The sequence below is a fragment of the Athene cunicularia genome, assembly GCF_003259725.1.
Source record: "Athene cunicularia isolate RWA chromosome 14 unlocalized genomic scaffold, athCun1 chr14_part1, whole genome shotgun sequence".
Lineage (NCBI taxonomy): Eukaryota > Metazoa > Chordata > Aves > Strigiformes > Strigidae > Athene > Athene cunicularia.
Genome location: NW_020799118.1, coordinates 11,635,639 through 11,648,834, shown reverse-complemented (window position 1 = coordinate 11,648,834; position 13,196 = coordinate 11,635,639). Strand labels below are relative to the sequence as shown.

General features: G+C 51.5%; 1 protein-coding gene across 3 annotated transcripts in view; it reads left to right on the top strand.

The window, feature by feature from the left end:
• The window catches only part of TNRC18 (trinucleotide repeat containing 18), a 55,113-nt gene that overhangs the window by 23,069 nt on the left and 18,848 nt on the right, over positions 1-13,196 (top strand). Inside the window, exons 5-15 of one of the 3 annotated variants that reach the window (XM_026858773.1) lie at positions 130-335; positions 534-680; positions 1,174-1,358; positions 2,129-2,552; positions 3,070-4,020; positions 4,673-4,845; positions 5,571-5,707; positions 6,168-6,296; positions 8,184-8,358; positions 9,415-9,778; positions 12,388-12,663. In XM_026858773.1, the coding sequence (XP_026714574.1) occupies positions 130-335; positions 534-680; positions 1,174-1,358; positions 2,129-2,552; positions 3,070-4,020; positions 4,673-4,845; positions 5,571-5,707; positions 6,168-6,296; positions 8,184-8,358; positions 9,415-9,778; positions 12,388-12,663 (3,167 nt within the window). Of the gene's footprint in view, positions 1-129; positions 336-533; positions 681-1,173; positions 1,359-2,128; positions 2,553-3,069; positions 4,021-4,669; positions 4,846-5,570; positions 5,708-6,167; positions 6,297-8,183; positions 8,359-9,414; positions 9,779-12,387; positions 12,664-13,196 lie in introns of all 3 variants that reach the window. The other 2 variants (XM_026858772.1, XM_026858774.1) reach the window with 2 other exon arrangements.

The window sequence follows — 13,196 nt, the reverse complement described above, 5'->3', positions numbered from 1 at the left end:
GAGTGTCTGACCCTGGTTTGCAGACACACTTCTTGCATGTACTGGTCCCAACCCTCAGCTCCTCTAGACGCGCAGTAACCTGCAGGACTCGGACCCTCTCTCACTCTGTTTTGCCTCCTCCCTCACCAGAGAGAGCAAGGAGCTGGCAGATTTTGCCCGGATACACCCCTCGAGCTGTGCTACGAACGGTTTGAACTCCAACCTCATGGTGACGGGAGGCCCAGCCTTGACGGGCTCCGGGCGCTGGTCTGCAGACCCAGCTTCGCACTTGGCAGCCCACCCCTGGCTCCCCAGGACGGGGAGCCCCTCCATGTGGCTGGCTGGCCATCCCTATGGTGAGTGCCCTGGGAGGGAGCAACGTGTCCATGGGGTGTTCACACCAATGTAATCCAGGAAGGGGTGTTGCTAAGTGCCCAGTGAGGCTGCTGCCTGATCATGGGGGAAGGCGATATTTTAGAGCAATCAAATGGTAGATGACTTCTTGAGTGGGTAGGAGATCCCCTGAGCTGTGACTGTGGTGTTTCTTCTTCCAGGACTCGGTCATCCTTCCCTGCACCAGGGCATGACTCCAGGCTTCCCCCCTGCCATGGGGGGGGCTCTCCCTTCCGCCTACCAGTTTGCCAGAGACCCGCAGTCGGGGCAGCTTGTTGTGATCCCCAGCGAGCACTTGCCACACTTTGGTAAGGATGTGACCATGCTTTGACAGCTGTGGAGGAGACAGGCTTTGGAGAGGGCTAGACAGGAGTGTATGTAACTGTGGGGACCAGCAGCCACAGCTCTGAGTGTGAGCTGGCCTCTTGTTAGGTGTTTTGGAGATGGAAATGTGTAATCTTCAGCAGGGGCTTCTTATTCCCTGCAGGACCCCACTGAATTTGAGTCCTTGGTTAGGAGAATCTACTCATGGGCTCAGCCAGGGACAGTCAAACCAAGGGTGCCTAGAGAGCAAAGCAGGTCAGACGGCCCCAGGACCCATGGGGTTGTGGGAGTGGGGCTGCCAAGGAGAAGACAGCATGCTTTCACCTCTGCATTTCTGGTCGCGTTTCTGCACAGTCCAGTATTTGGCATCCTCCACGTCCTGGAACTGGGGTAGAGATGCTTGCCCTGAGCAATCCTGAATCCTCTAGCCATCCCCATCCTCCTGCCTGCCTGACTAAATCTCTACTCATTCCCCAGCGGAGCTGATGGACCGGGCACCCCCGCTGTGGCCTGCCATGTACCCCCCAACCAGGAGCTCCCTCCAGCACGCTCACCAGCTCCAGCTCCTCTCTCATCAGCAGCTGCTGCGGCAGCACGAGCTGTACATCCTGCAGCAGCAAGCAGCCCATGCCATGGAGCTACAGAGGAGCGCCCAGCTCGTGGTATGTTTTCAAGAGCTTCTTTCTTGGGCGTAAAACAAACCTGAAGTTCGAGTCTCTGGGGGGAGGAAAAAAGCAGCTCTGCCTGTGTTGCAAGTGCATCTCAAGCGTACGGATGCATTGAGTGATCCTGCCCTGGTCCCTGGGATAGGAGCCATTTGGTGCATCCTGCAGAGTTAGGATGGGTTTTGGAGGGGTTTGTTGTAGAGCCATTGCACAGTGCTGTCAGGAGAACTGCCCAGCAGCAGCACAGTCTTGATTCCTTTATGCATGTTTCCGTTTAGTTGAGTGGTTTCATCCCTGGTCACCTCCAAAAAAACCTCCTCAGTGACTTGGAGAAGCAGCTACAATACTGGCAGCAATCACACTGGAGCCAGCTCCCATTCACCAAATTACTTTGGAAGTTGTGAGCTTTCATTTGGCTGTTTTACACCCATTTCATTTTTACAGTGGTTGTCTGGTTTTCAGCGTTCATTTTACATGTATGCTTGCTGGTCTGGATTAGAAATGGAAATGGTTTGCTTTGACTGCAAGTGAAAGCTGAAACACCCTTCACATGACTCCTGGAGCTGGGAATTTGTAAAAGCTTATCACTGATCAGTGTTACCCTCCATCAGATTGGTCTTAAAATGGTGTTGCACTGGGGAAGGTGTGTTTTATTCCAGTGCATGTTTGGTAAGACCATGTTTTGGTCTTGCTCGGTGGTAGGTCTGTGCTGCTTTCCAGGGGCAGGTAGAGATGTCGTGCTGAGTTTTGCTCTGTCCTTGTTGCAGGAGAGATTGAAGGCGAATGAGCAGCGTGCGGATATGGAAGAGAAGGTGACAAAACGGAGCTTGGACAGTGCCAAATCAGGCCTTTCCTCCTCTGCCCCGGGACTGGTGCACCGAAAACCACCTGTGCTGTCTCCCAGTGCCTCCACGTCCTACAGCAAGGCTGTGAGTCCACCTCCCCTCTCTCCCAGGGCCTCACCCGTGTCTGTGCTCAAAGCTGAGGTGATCCAAAAGATGGAGGAGCCACCTTCGCAGCCAGCCTACTCCTACCCCGCCACCCCCAGCTCCCATCCTTCCAGCCCGCCCCCTGCCTCTCCACCCCCTGCCCCTGCCATCCCTCCAAAGGAAGAGGCACCCGAGACTGTGGAGAAGAAAGACCTGGAGCTGGAAAAAGAGGCTGCTGGTCCATATCAGGCCTTGTTCCCAGGTAAGAGAGCCCTGCTTTGGCAGAGTCCCGTTGTGTTTGTGCCTGCCTCCCTTTTTCTCCTCGGCTCTTTCCTGCTTCCGTCCCTTCCCCTAGAGAAAACCATGTAGCTCCTCTAAAAGGTGGGGGAGAGGCAAGGACCAGGGGTGGTATGATGGGCTGGGATCAATGCCTGGGTCAATAGGGGCACCTGGGGCTGTAGGCTGTCTTCTTCCCTTGGGTCGAGCCTGGGCTGGTTCCTCCAGGGCTGAAGTCTCAGTTGGAGAAGGATACAAGAGGCAGATCTCTCTGCAGTTGCAGTTGCAGGAGAGTGCTGGAAAGGTACAGAAGGGACCTCTGGGGTGCTGCTGCCTGTGGCAGCTTGGCCAGGAGAGAGGTGCCCAAGGCAGCTACTGCTTGAGAATGGGAAGAGACAAGAGATGATGGAAGCAAAGGGAATGCATCTCTATGCCTTAGTGAAAGAGAAGGTGCTTTGGAGACCCAGCCAATTACACAGCCTATCCATTCTGTTATCTTGCAGAGATCCCCCCAGGATATCCTTTCCAGTCCCTGCCTCCCTCCTTTGGAAGACACTATCCCTACCTCCTCCAGCCCACCGCAGCATCTGATGCAGATGGCCTGGCTCCTGACGTCCCGCTGCCTGCCGAAGGCTCTGAGCACATGGAGCTTTCCCCAGAGGTCAAGCCCATCCACCTGTCTCCGTCCAAAATGCTAGAGCCCATCCAAGCAGCAGCAGAAGAGGAGTCCTTGGAAGAGAGGGTGAAATCAGAGGTGCAGATGGAGGAAAGCCAAGAAGGCATCTGTGAGCAGGACATGGGGACTCTGAACATCACCACCTCTGCAGCCGTCCCAGTGCAGAATGTGGACAATTGCAATCTCCTGTTGCATCAAGGTGAAGCCCTGGGTGCTATGGAACAAGACCAGGAAGACCTCCAGAGCTGCCCAGCTCCTTACCAGGTTGTGGCCTGCCCTGCAGAAGCAGAGGCTCAGGCAGAGACCGGGAGCGGAGCAGAAGCCTGCTCCATGCACATGGACTATGACAGTTCGCTCGTGCACACGGAGAACGAGCCGCCTGAGATGGACTTGACGCCCCAGCGGGAGGAGGCCTCTGTAGCCATGGATCTGCAGAGTGCCGACGTGCCCCGAGGGAGGGAGTTTCCCAACCTGCCCCCTGAGGAGGGAGAGCAGGGGCCAGAGATCCCTTCCTACACGGAAGAGGCAATCTCTTGCCAAATCCCAGCTCTGGACATCAAGCCGGGCGACCCGCTGGCTGGGATGAACGCTTTGGTGGCCGCCACAGAAATGCCTCAGGCTTGTTCCTTGTTGACCACCACCACCAGTGTCACTCCATCCCAGATGAAGGTGGAGGTGTTACCTGACCAGGCCTTGGAGCACTCCTTCCTGCAAGGGATCACTTTGCTGAGTGAAATTGCAGAGATGGAGCTGGAGAAACGGAAGCAAGAAATGCAGAGTAAGTCATGAGTACGGAGTCTGTCCAGCCTTGGACCTCGCTGCATACGGTCCCTGCGCTCTCTGTGGGGGCAGAGGAGCAGAGGCACAGGTGGGACCTCCTGCCAACTCAGCCAAGCAGCAAGGAGAGCATTGCCCTGAGTTGCAGGAGTGGCTGGTACTTTGGATGGGGTTAGAGCAGGGTTTTTGTTGCAGTAGGCTGAGCTACGTGTGGCTTTTGTACTGCTCTCCCCTTTCAAAGGCCCTTGCCATGTCTAGACAGTCTGTGGTATGCGTAGCGGAAACAGAGCCCCACTTTGCCGAGCGCTGCCAGGGTAACACCCTTCTGGCAGGCACTGAGTCTACAGTCTGTTGGGGTTTGGCACAAGAGGCCCCAGTAGCTCCAGATGATGCTTTCCAAGAGCTTGGCAGATCCTGAAAAGATCTCACCTTCCAGTAACTTCCTGAGGCGAGACGTGATGGGAACTGCCAGTTGCACCATGGCTGGGTACAACAGGAGGTCTCAAGTGGGGGCCAAGGGTGGCTGAGAGGCTCCTTGAGCTGCCATGGTCCAGAACGGGACATCAGCTGCTTCTTGTGCCTGCTGGAGGAGCAGTCTTGGAATGTGAACCTCTATAGCTTTTTTTTTTTCCTCCCCCTGTCCTTCCCAGCAGGTTCAGAGAGTTTCCCTGTCCGGCCAACACTGGAGAGTTTACTGGCTGCCAGCACCCACATGCTCATGGAAGTACTTTCCACCCCCTTTATGGAAAGTCTGAAAACCATCCGGCTGCCTCGAGAGCTGAATCCCAACAAAAAGTACAGCTGGATGCAGAAGAAAGATGAACCAGTAAGTAGCTCTTAATGTAGTTGAGCCTGAAAAGCTGCAGTGCATCCACTCACCGCAGGTTGCTCTTCCAGACCGTTTGCCACCCGGCTTGTGTTGCCCTTCCGCGTTCAGCAAAGCAAGCCGGCGCAGGAGTCGGTGTGGTGCAGTTTAGCTTCCTCCCTTGTTTGTGAATCAACACCGTTGAATTCAGCAGGACCCTCTGCAGCCCTAGAAGTGGTGTTTGTAAGACGAAGCCAGCAGGAACTTGTTTGTTACTGCTCTGGCAGCAGGGGGATGAATAAAAGTAGTGGCAGGAGGGTTTTTCCTTTTTTTTTTTTTCTTTGCTGACTGTTCCCCATGGAAGAGACCAATGAATTATTTTGTACCCAGCAAGTGTTCCAAGACAGAGAATGTTCTGATCTATCTTTTCAAATAAGGGAAAAGAGACTCCATGGGTGTATTTTATCCTGCAGGTTCTTTCCCAGGCTTGCTCTCCCTCAAAGCTGATTCCATCCCACGTGTAAGCCACAGAACATCTTCGCTCGGCTGGTTTTGCTTGGGTACAGCTCTAGGGCTGTGCTGCTTGTGGGCAAGTGTGCTCTGCTCCACTCTAAGCATGGAGGGTTTCCTTGCCAGGCTGCAGACCTCGGCTGTTGCAAGGGCACCCCAGTGTGCACCACCCTGGTCTAGGTGAGGACCTTGGACATGTCCTGAGCCTCTCGCCCTCTCTTGCCTCCCCACCATAGATGTACTCTATCAAATCTGCCATCGAGAACATGGATGCGATGGAGCTGGACTACAGGATGAGACTGGCGGAGCTGCAGCGCCGCTACAAGGAGAAGCAGCGGGAGCTGGTGAAGCTGCAGCGGCGCAGGGACTCCGAGTAAGTCACAGGCTGCTCACTCAGTCTTTTTTTTCCAGCTGGGCACTTTCACTGTCTCTTGATCTGGGAGAGAAAACAGCCCTCCATCTCTCCCTGTCTCCTCCTCTCCTCTCCTCCTGGTACGGCCCGCCAGAGCTTTGCACAACACACTCCTAGGCTATGTGACACAACAACCTGATCACTGGTGAATGTGGCTGGGAGACCGTATTAGAGACAACCTTGGCTTCAGCAGCTCAGTTTAGCAGTTTGGTGGCAGGTGAAGGTTCTGGGTTGGCTCCCGTTCTTGCTTGCTTTCTTTTAATTTTTTTCCCTTTTTCTTCTTTTTTGGATTTGCTTTATTTTTTTCCCCTGTTTGTTTTGCTTTTTGGTTGCAAGATTTGATTTTGCTTTTTTTTTATTCCTTTGCTTTTTTTTTTTGTTGTTGCCTTGGTTAACAGTGAAGCGTGTGGTTTTTTTAAAGGGAAAAGCATGACGAGAAAAGTAGAAGCTTGGCGAGAAGAGGCCCTGGAAGGCCCAGGAAGAGGAAACTTGGATCAAGCGCTCTGTCACCCGTTAAGGAGAGAGGGAAGAGTGACAGCAAGAGTGGAAAGTAAGGCTGGAATTTGGGGAAGATGGGAAAATGGCAGGGTCGCTGCACCAGGGTCTTACTTGGGGAGAGCATCTCAGATGCAGCGGGGGCTCGCCGTGGTGTTGTGTTGGCAGGCCGGTCTCTGGCAGCAGTGGTGTTGTGGAAGCGTGTGCGTTTAACGTGAGTGTGCCTTACAGTGGGAATACAGTGCCAGTGTCCTTCCTCCCCGCTGGTAGGGCACATGTCTGTTGTCTTGGGTGCAAGTAGGACAGGCTGAGTTGAGGAGATATGAGGTAATACAGAGCAGCCGGCTGGGCAGGGACCTGTAGGTGAGCTCTTGGTGTCGGGGAGCGCGCCCTCATGTGTTTTCAGGAGAATGGATGGTGCAAGCGGGTGCTGTAGAGCTAATTGCAGGGATGTTGATGTCAAAAACTGGAAGGACAGGGCTATTCCAGGTTATCTACTTTGCAGGGCCTTTCTGCTGTGTTTCTGCTGTCTTCATCTCTGTTCCCTTAATCAGTGGGAGTTGGTTTTGCTTGACCTCTCAAGTGTCTGGATCATTCTGTCTTCTGCTTTTTTGTCTTTTGCAAGTCCAACTGCTATTGTTTGGATGCCTGGATCTCACCACCATTGGCCATCTAACCATCTGTAGATGGCCAGATGTCTCCAATGGGGGGGCACCTACGAGCTGCCTCCCTGCGTGCTATGTATTTTTGCAAACATCCTCTCAAGACTGCAGATCAGATTCAGGTGTCCAGCTCCCACTGACCATGCACTTCTGAAAATCTGTCCTGTTGGTGGCTCTGTGTTTTGCTATTTGTGTTTGGGTGGCTGGACAGGCTGGAGGCATCCAGAGGTGGCTGGAGTTGTGCATGTGTGCATGCATGATCATGTTGCGTATGCATGTCTGGGCCCATCCCAGGAATGTTTGAGCAGCCTGGCGTGGGAGATGGAGAAGCACCCGCAGCCAGTGTCCAGGGCTTCAGGTGTTGGTTTAGCTGTCTGTGGAGGTCAGCAGAGAGGATGGAGGGGAGGGGAAATGCCTGGAAGCTGAGGAGGCTGCCCCGTGTCAGTGGCTTTGTGGTGGTGGTATGACCCAGGGCCAGCAGGCTTAGCGTGAAGGAAGGTGGCACATGAGAACTTGTAGTGGACGCTTGGTAGAGGTTTTGAGGTGTTGAGAGATCATCCGTGGAATAGTTACTGGAGACAGCTGGGGAGCAGGGAAAGATGTGCTTATAGTCTCACCTACTTTTGTTTTTGTTTTTGTTTTTATTATTTATTTACCCTCTCCTTTCCCCCCAAATCCCAAAGTGACATCGAAGACATAGCTTGCATATGCCTCTCACAGAGGTCCCAGGCTTGTAAAGCAGATTGCCTGTCCTTTGAGTGAGCCAGTCCCTGCAGTGCCTTTGTCCCTCTGTGTCACCCTGCGTGGCAGTTCCTTACCAACTCTGCTCATACCTGAGCAACCAGAGCAAGTGTCTGGGCAGTGAGGGACCTCCCTGGGCCTCAGGAATCTCTCTCTGCACCTACAGAGTCCATGAAAGTAGAAAAAGGACCTACAGGGCCAGCTCAGCTGTCTGTCCTTCCCTCTGCTGCTCTGTACCAAATCAGGCACTTTTCAGTAGCTGTTACTTAAGACACCAAACACTTCATTTCAGAGACCACTTTGCAGGTCTCTGATTTCAGGCACCCTCATCTGTGCTGGTGGCCGAGAGTGCAAGAAAGGCTCCTTGGCTCTCCCATTTGGTGGAAAACCTTGTCTGAACTGCTGTCACTTCACAGCGGACTTGGCTCCTGCTGAGGATCCCCACTGTCCTAGGAGGCATTTAACCTCACTTTTGAGCTTGGTGGGTATCACAGGGAGGAAAGCTCCCCATCTTGACCCATCCTGTGCTTGGCTTGCAGACTGAGCAAGTCCTTGTTGCTCTCCGAAGACTCTGAGACTGGCGAGGGCATGAAGAAGAGGCACAAAGGGGCCCTCCCGGAGGAGGATGAGGATGTGGAGAGCAGCAGTGGCAAGATGAAAGGGAGGAACCAGAGCTGGGAAGAGCATGATGCGGCTCCCAGCTTCTCAAATGAGGTCAGTGCCCTCATGGGGAACATGGAGCCACAGGCCAAAAGCAGACCTCTTTCCCACTTTGCTGGTGTTGGCTTGCACTGGATACCTCCTGATCTTAAAAGTGTCTGCACTCAGTTCATGTGGGTTTAGAAGCTCTTCATGAGACAACTCTGTGCAGTGGAGGGGTGTTTGCAGAGACTAACGTTGGCTTATGGATGTTGGACATCTTTGGAAGGCAGCAGAGAGGCAAGTGCCTTCAAGCCATCCAGAGCATTGCAGTGTTGCATTAGTTCTGAATCCAGAGCAGTGCTTGTTTACCCCTTTGCCTCATGGAGGGGAATGGTCTTCCTGAAGCGAGGGACGAAAGGGTAGCGCAACCTTTCTTTTTTAAATATATGGTTTTCTTCTGCTCCTGTTGAGGCAATGAGATATTTTCTGAGCTTTAAGCTGCTGCTGCAATCCAAAATGCATACGGATGAAGTACTGAGTTACAGCTGCTGTTATCTAGCTGTAGCACATGTAAAGTATATTTACTTTTTTCAAGAAGAAAATACTGGAAAGGATATAACAGCACTGGCTGTAATGCACTAGTGCTGATGCTCTTGCTGAGAAGTATTTTGGTCTTTTGGCATCCCAGTCTCTGGAGCTGGTTGATTATGTGGAAATCCATATCTATTTGGCTGGGGTTTTGGGTAAAGAAGATTTTTAACCCTCGTGATTTAGAGAAAAGCTTGTAAAACCAACCCAAACATATCCTGGAAAAAGGGTGTTGAAAAAAAAGAACTCAAAAACATGTTGTTCTATGAACGTATTTCTTTTGGAAGAAAATTCAATTTTTCTAAGTTAATCCTGTGAATCTGTAGTGCTTGATAATCAGGGTAAAGCTGTGCTGTTTGCTGACATCTTCTTTCTCCCTAGCACCATGGTGGGTTATGGCAACTGGGGTTTAAGACCATCATTTTGAGGCCTTTTTAACTAGCATGCATGAGAGACGGTTATGAGGGCTAGTAAAATCCCTCAGGTCTGCCATGATACCTGCTCTGTATTCACCTGTGTCTTTTCCTTTCACATCGGCAGTTAAAGATCAAAAAGAAGAAGGTGCCATCAGATCAGGAGCAGCTGGCCAGCAAGCTTGACAAGGCCCTGTCTCTCACCAAACAAGACAAGCTCAAATCCCCCTTCAAGTTTGTTGACAGCTCTGGGGGAAAGGTGAAAACTAGTGGAGGTGGCAGCAGGTACCTCCCACCTCATGAGGCTCTGCCAAGCAAGGAGGAGAAGAAGAGCCTGGCCAAGAACCTGGGCCTGTCACTGAAAACCACCAAGGGAGGTAAAAACAAAGTGGCTGCCAAAATGAAGAAGATGGAGGTGGGATTAAAAGTCAAAAATCAGCTCAAGGTTTCCCATTCACCAGCAATATCTGAAGTTAGCAGCTACTCCTGTAGTAAGTAAACTCTCATTTATCTCTTTTTACAATGTTGTGGGGGCTTGTGGTGAGGGTTTCTGGCCTCCTGGAAGGGGTCTTGGAGATGGGTCTAGTTTTGCTCATGAGTTAAAGGTGACCTCCTCCCTGGCTAACCAGTGCTGCTGCATCTTTGGGGTCAGCGTGAGCTGTCTGCCCAACTTGCTGTCCAAGAGGTAGCCAGTATCCGTGCGTCTCTTCCTGGCCTGTGTTGTACTGATCATCAGTGGGGGAAAACACTTTAAAAAAGTTGACCCACGTTCTTGCTTTCGGTGGAAGTAGACACTCTCCATCTACCTGTCAGATGAGTGAGTACTCATAGCCTCTGCTCCAGGAGGTGGTTAATGGTTGACTTTCAAAGTCCTTGTTGAGTTGGATGGGATTTGCTTTAGGATTATGCCATGGAGTCAGTTGGAGAAGGCAAAGCCTGCCAGGGGACACTGATGTTAATGAGCATCCTCCTGCCCTTCAGTCCTGGCTTGGTTCCTGGCTGACTGTGCTCAGCCTTCCCGCCTGTCCTGTCAGTGTTAATCTTCGCCCCAGCATCCTGTGTACTGACTGCTGGTTTTGAACCCAAGGTGCACCTTTGGACAAAGGTTCCTGCAACCAAGCAGAGTTAGGGACCCCTGTTACAGAAGGGAAAACTGGGTTGCAGATAGTGTTGGGAAGACAGGCGAACCAGAGGTAGAAGAGTATTTAACAGTTCAGGCAGACAGTGGGACAGAGAGCATGTGAGGGACTTGGGGTTTATGATCTGAGGCCTGGTTGTGTACTTGTTTTAGCTCACTTGCATACACATTTTTTCCTTTGCTTGCAGCTATTTAAGGCCCGTGTTAAAACTCTTATGGGGTGTTTGTATGCATAACAGATATGTCTCTCTGTGAAGCACTGGTTTAGAAGTTTCACTAATGGGGAAGATGATGAGCTAGTGATTCTCCAATGGAACAAATGTTTGTCATGAAATTAGCCATCTATGTGGCAAAATAGGAGCCATTGTGTCCACTGGACTTGAACACAACCTTTGGCTGATCGTGCTGTACACACCACCGAACAGTTCTGTTCTTGAATGTGCTTCACTCCCAAGGACAGACACATGGCTTCTAAACTGGGAGCTCTGGAGCTAATGGAGAGAGGAGACATGGGTTGTTGCTGGAGCTAAGAGCCTTGGCTCGTGGCAGAGGGAACTTTTACAGTGCCCTTGCACTTGGTACTGTGATTTCATGAACAAAAACTCCCTCCTGGACCTAAGGGAGCTTCTGTCTGACCTCTCCCCTCTCCAGCAAGTCTCTTGGTGTAGAAATATGCCTCTTCACTGCATGAATCTCAGTTCAGGAGGATTGTTGTCACTGAGGAACTGGCTCTGAAACAGATCAGCTTTGATGTGTTGTTTTTCAGATGTGTGAAGGTTCAAGGAAGGGGCTTTAGCCTGTCATTTGGTCACTCAAGCGTGATGGATTTGGGGAGGCAGGTCAAGCATATGTCAGCACCTCCCATGACTGGTGGGCTGCTCTTATAGATGAGGAGAAGTGGGACTGGTGCCAAGTCCTTCTGCCTCCTAACCTCATGATTTTCTAGCTGGAGTCCTGAAAACCTTGGGCATAGATCCAAAGGCCGAGCTGAGCATCCTGTTCCCACAGATTTTAACAAGTCAGATGCCCAGAATAATTTGTGTATTTGGGCTTTGGGCCTCCTAAACTTGCTATCTTTTTTTCTTCCTCTCCACTACCAATGCAATGGAAGTGGGGAGCGATGCCTGACCTGAGTTAATGCTGGAGAGCATCTGCTGCTGCTCACAGGCTGGAATGGTCCCTGATGCAGGGTCTGTGATGTTGTGGAGCTGATGGTGCGTTCACAGGCGGGGAAGTGACAGTTCATACCCGCTTTTATTGTGTCCATGGGTACCATATGCTTTTTGTTCCATTCATCAGATGCTAGAGGGGACCACTGGATAACTTCTCACCACCTGTGGGGCTTGGCAGCTTTGTAAAGCCATGGCTCACAGACCAAGGAGCAGCTTGGTCCCTGCTCTGTTTTGGTGCACTAGAGTGTCTGGGGTGGCATGTTTGGAGTTAGAAATTTGGAGTGAGATGTGTTGCTTTCTTGGCAGTTGGGCTCGCTCTGGTTGCCCCTGTTGAAAACCCTCTGGGAGAATTGGTTCATGTAGAAGGGAAGATGTAGGTCAGAGTGTTGATCATGACCATCGTTTAAGACTAATTCAGGTTGATGGCCTGGTTGTTGGCATTGCTGCACCTTCGGTGGACATCTTCATAGCAGAAATGTCTATCTCAGTTTTCTGCTCCTGAGCCAAAACCACTCTTGTCTTAAGGGAGGACAGGAGTCATTTGACCTAGGTGGAGCGTGTCTGTTTCTGACCGAAAGAAGGAAATAAATGTTTCTGTGTTTGCTCAGCCCAAGACTTGTGATGGAGGGACCTGGCAGGGGTGGAAAATGGTAGCATAGAGCCCCTCCTGCAGCTGCTTTTCCCTCCTGGTTTACAGCCTCTTCACAAAGAAACATCAACGCACTCCTCAAAAAACCCCAAACACCCATTCTCTGATGTGTAACGCTCTTCCCACCCGCTTTGACCACAGATACAGACTCGGAGGAGGAGGGATCCCTGAGGGATGAGTGGCCGGCGCAGCCCCCGTCTGTCCCCAAGCCGCGGCCGCCCAGTCTCTACAGCACAGCGGCCAGGAAGGGCGGCCGGGCGGCCGGTGGTCCCAAGGCAGCCCCCCGCAGCGCGGCGGCCGGGCGGCCACTGAAGCCAAAGGCGGTGGCGGGCCGGAAGCAGCCCTTCTGCCTGCTGCTGCGGGAGGCTGAGGCAGGATCTTCCTTCAGCGACTCCTCGGAGGACTCGTTTGATCAAGGTTACTAGCTTATAGCAAATGCAACCCCAAATGCACCCCTCTGCCATGTCTGTGTGGGAGTGGGTGGGGCGGGGGCTGAGGGTGAGCGAGGGGCCTGGCAGGCTGGGGTCAGCCATTTTGATGGTCGGAGCCAGGGCGGCCATCTTTGTTCTTGGCAGCGTAGCCTGCTTTATCAGCCTGACGTTTATTTTTTATCCTTTTTGTACCTGTATCATTGTGATATTATTACTAGCTGGCTCTTTTAGAGCTTTTATATCAACTGGGTTTTAGTGTCCACCTCTCCCTGCTTTCCTGTTCCCTTCCTCCCTTCAGTTTTTCCCTCACTTTCTTCCTTGCTGCCACCACCACCATTATATTATATTATTATTATTATTATTATTATTATTATTATTATTATTATTATTATTTTATTTTATTTCTTCTTCTTCTTATTATTATTTTATTTCTTATTATTTTATTTTGGCATGAGCCTTGTAGAGGTTTGGAAGGAGGTTTTTTTTTAATTCTTTTTTTTTTTTCCTTTTTCCTTTTTT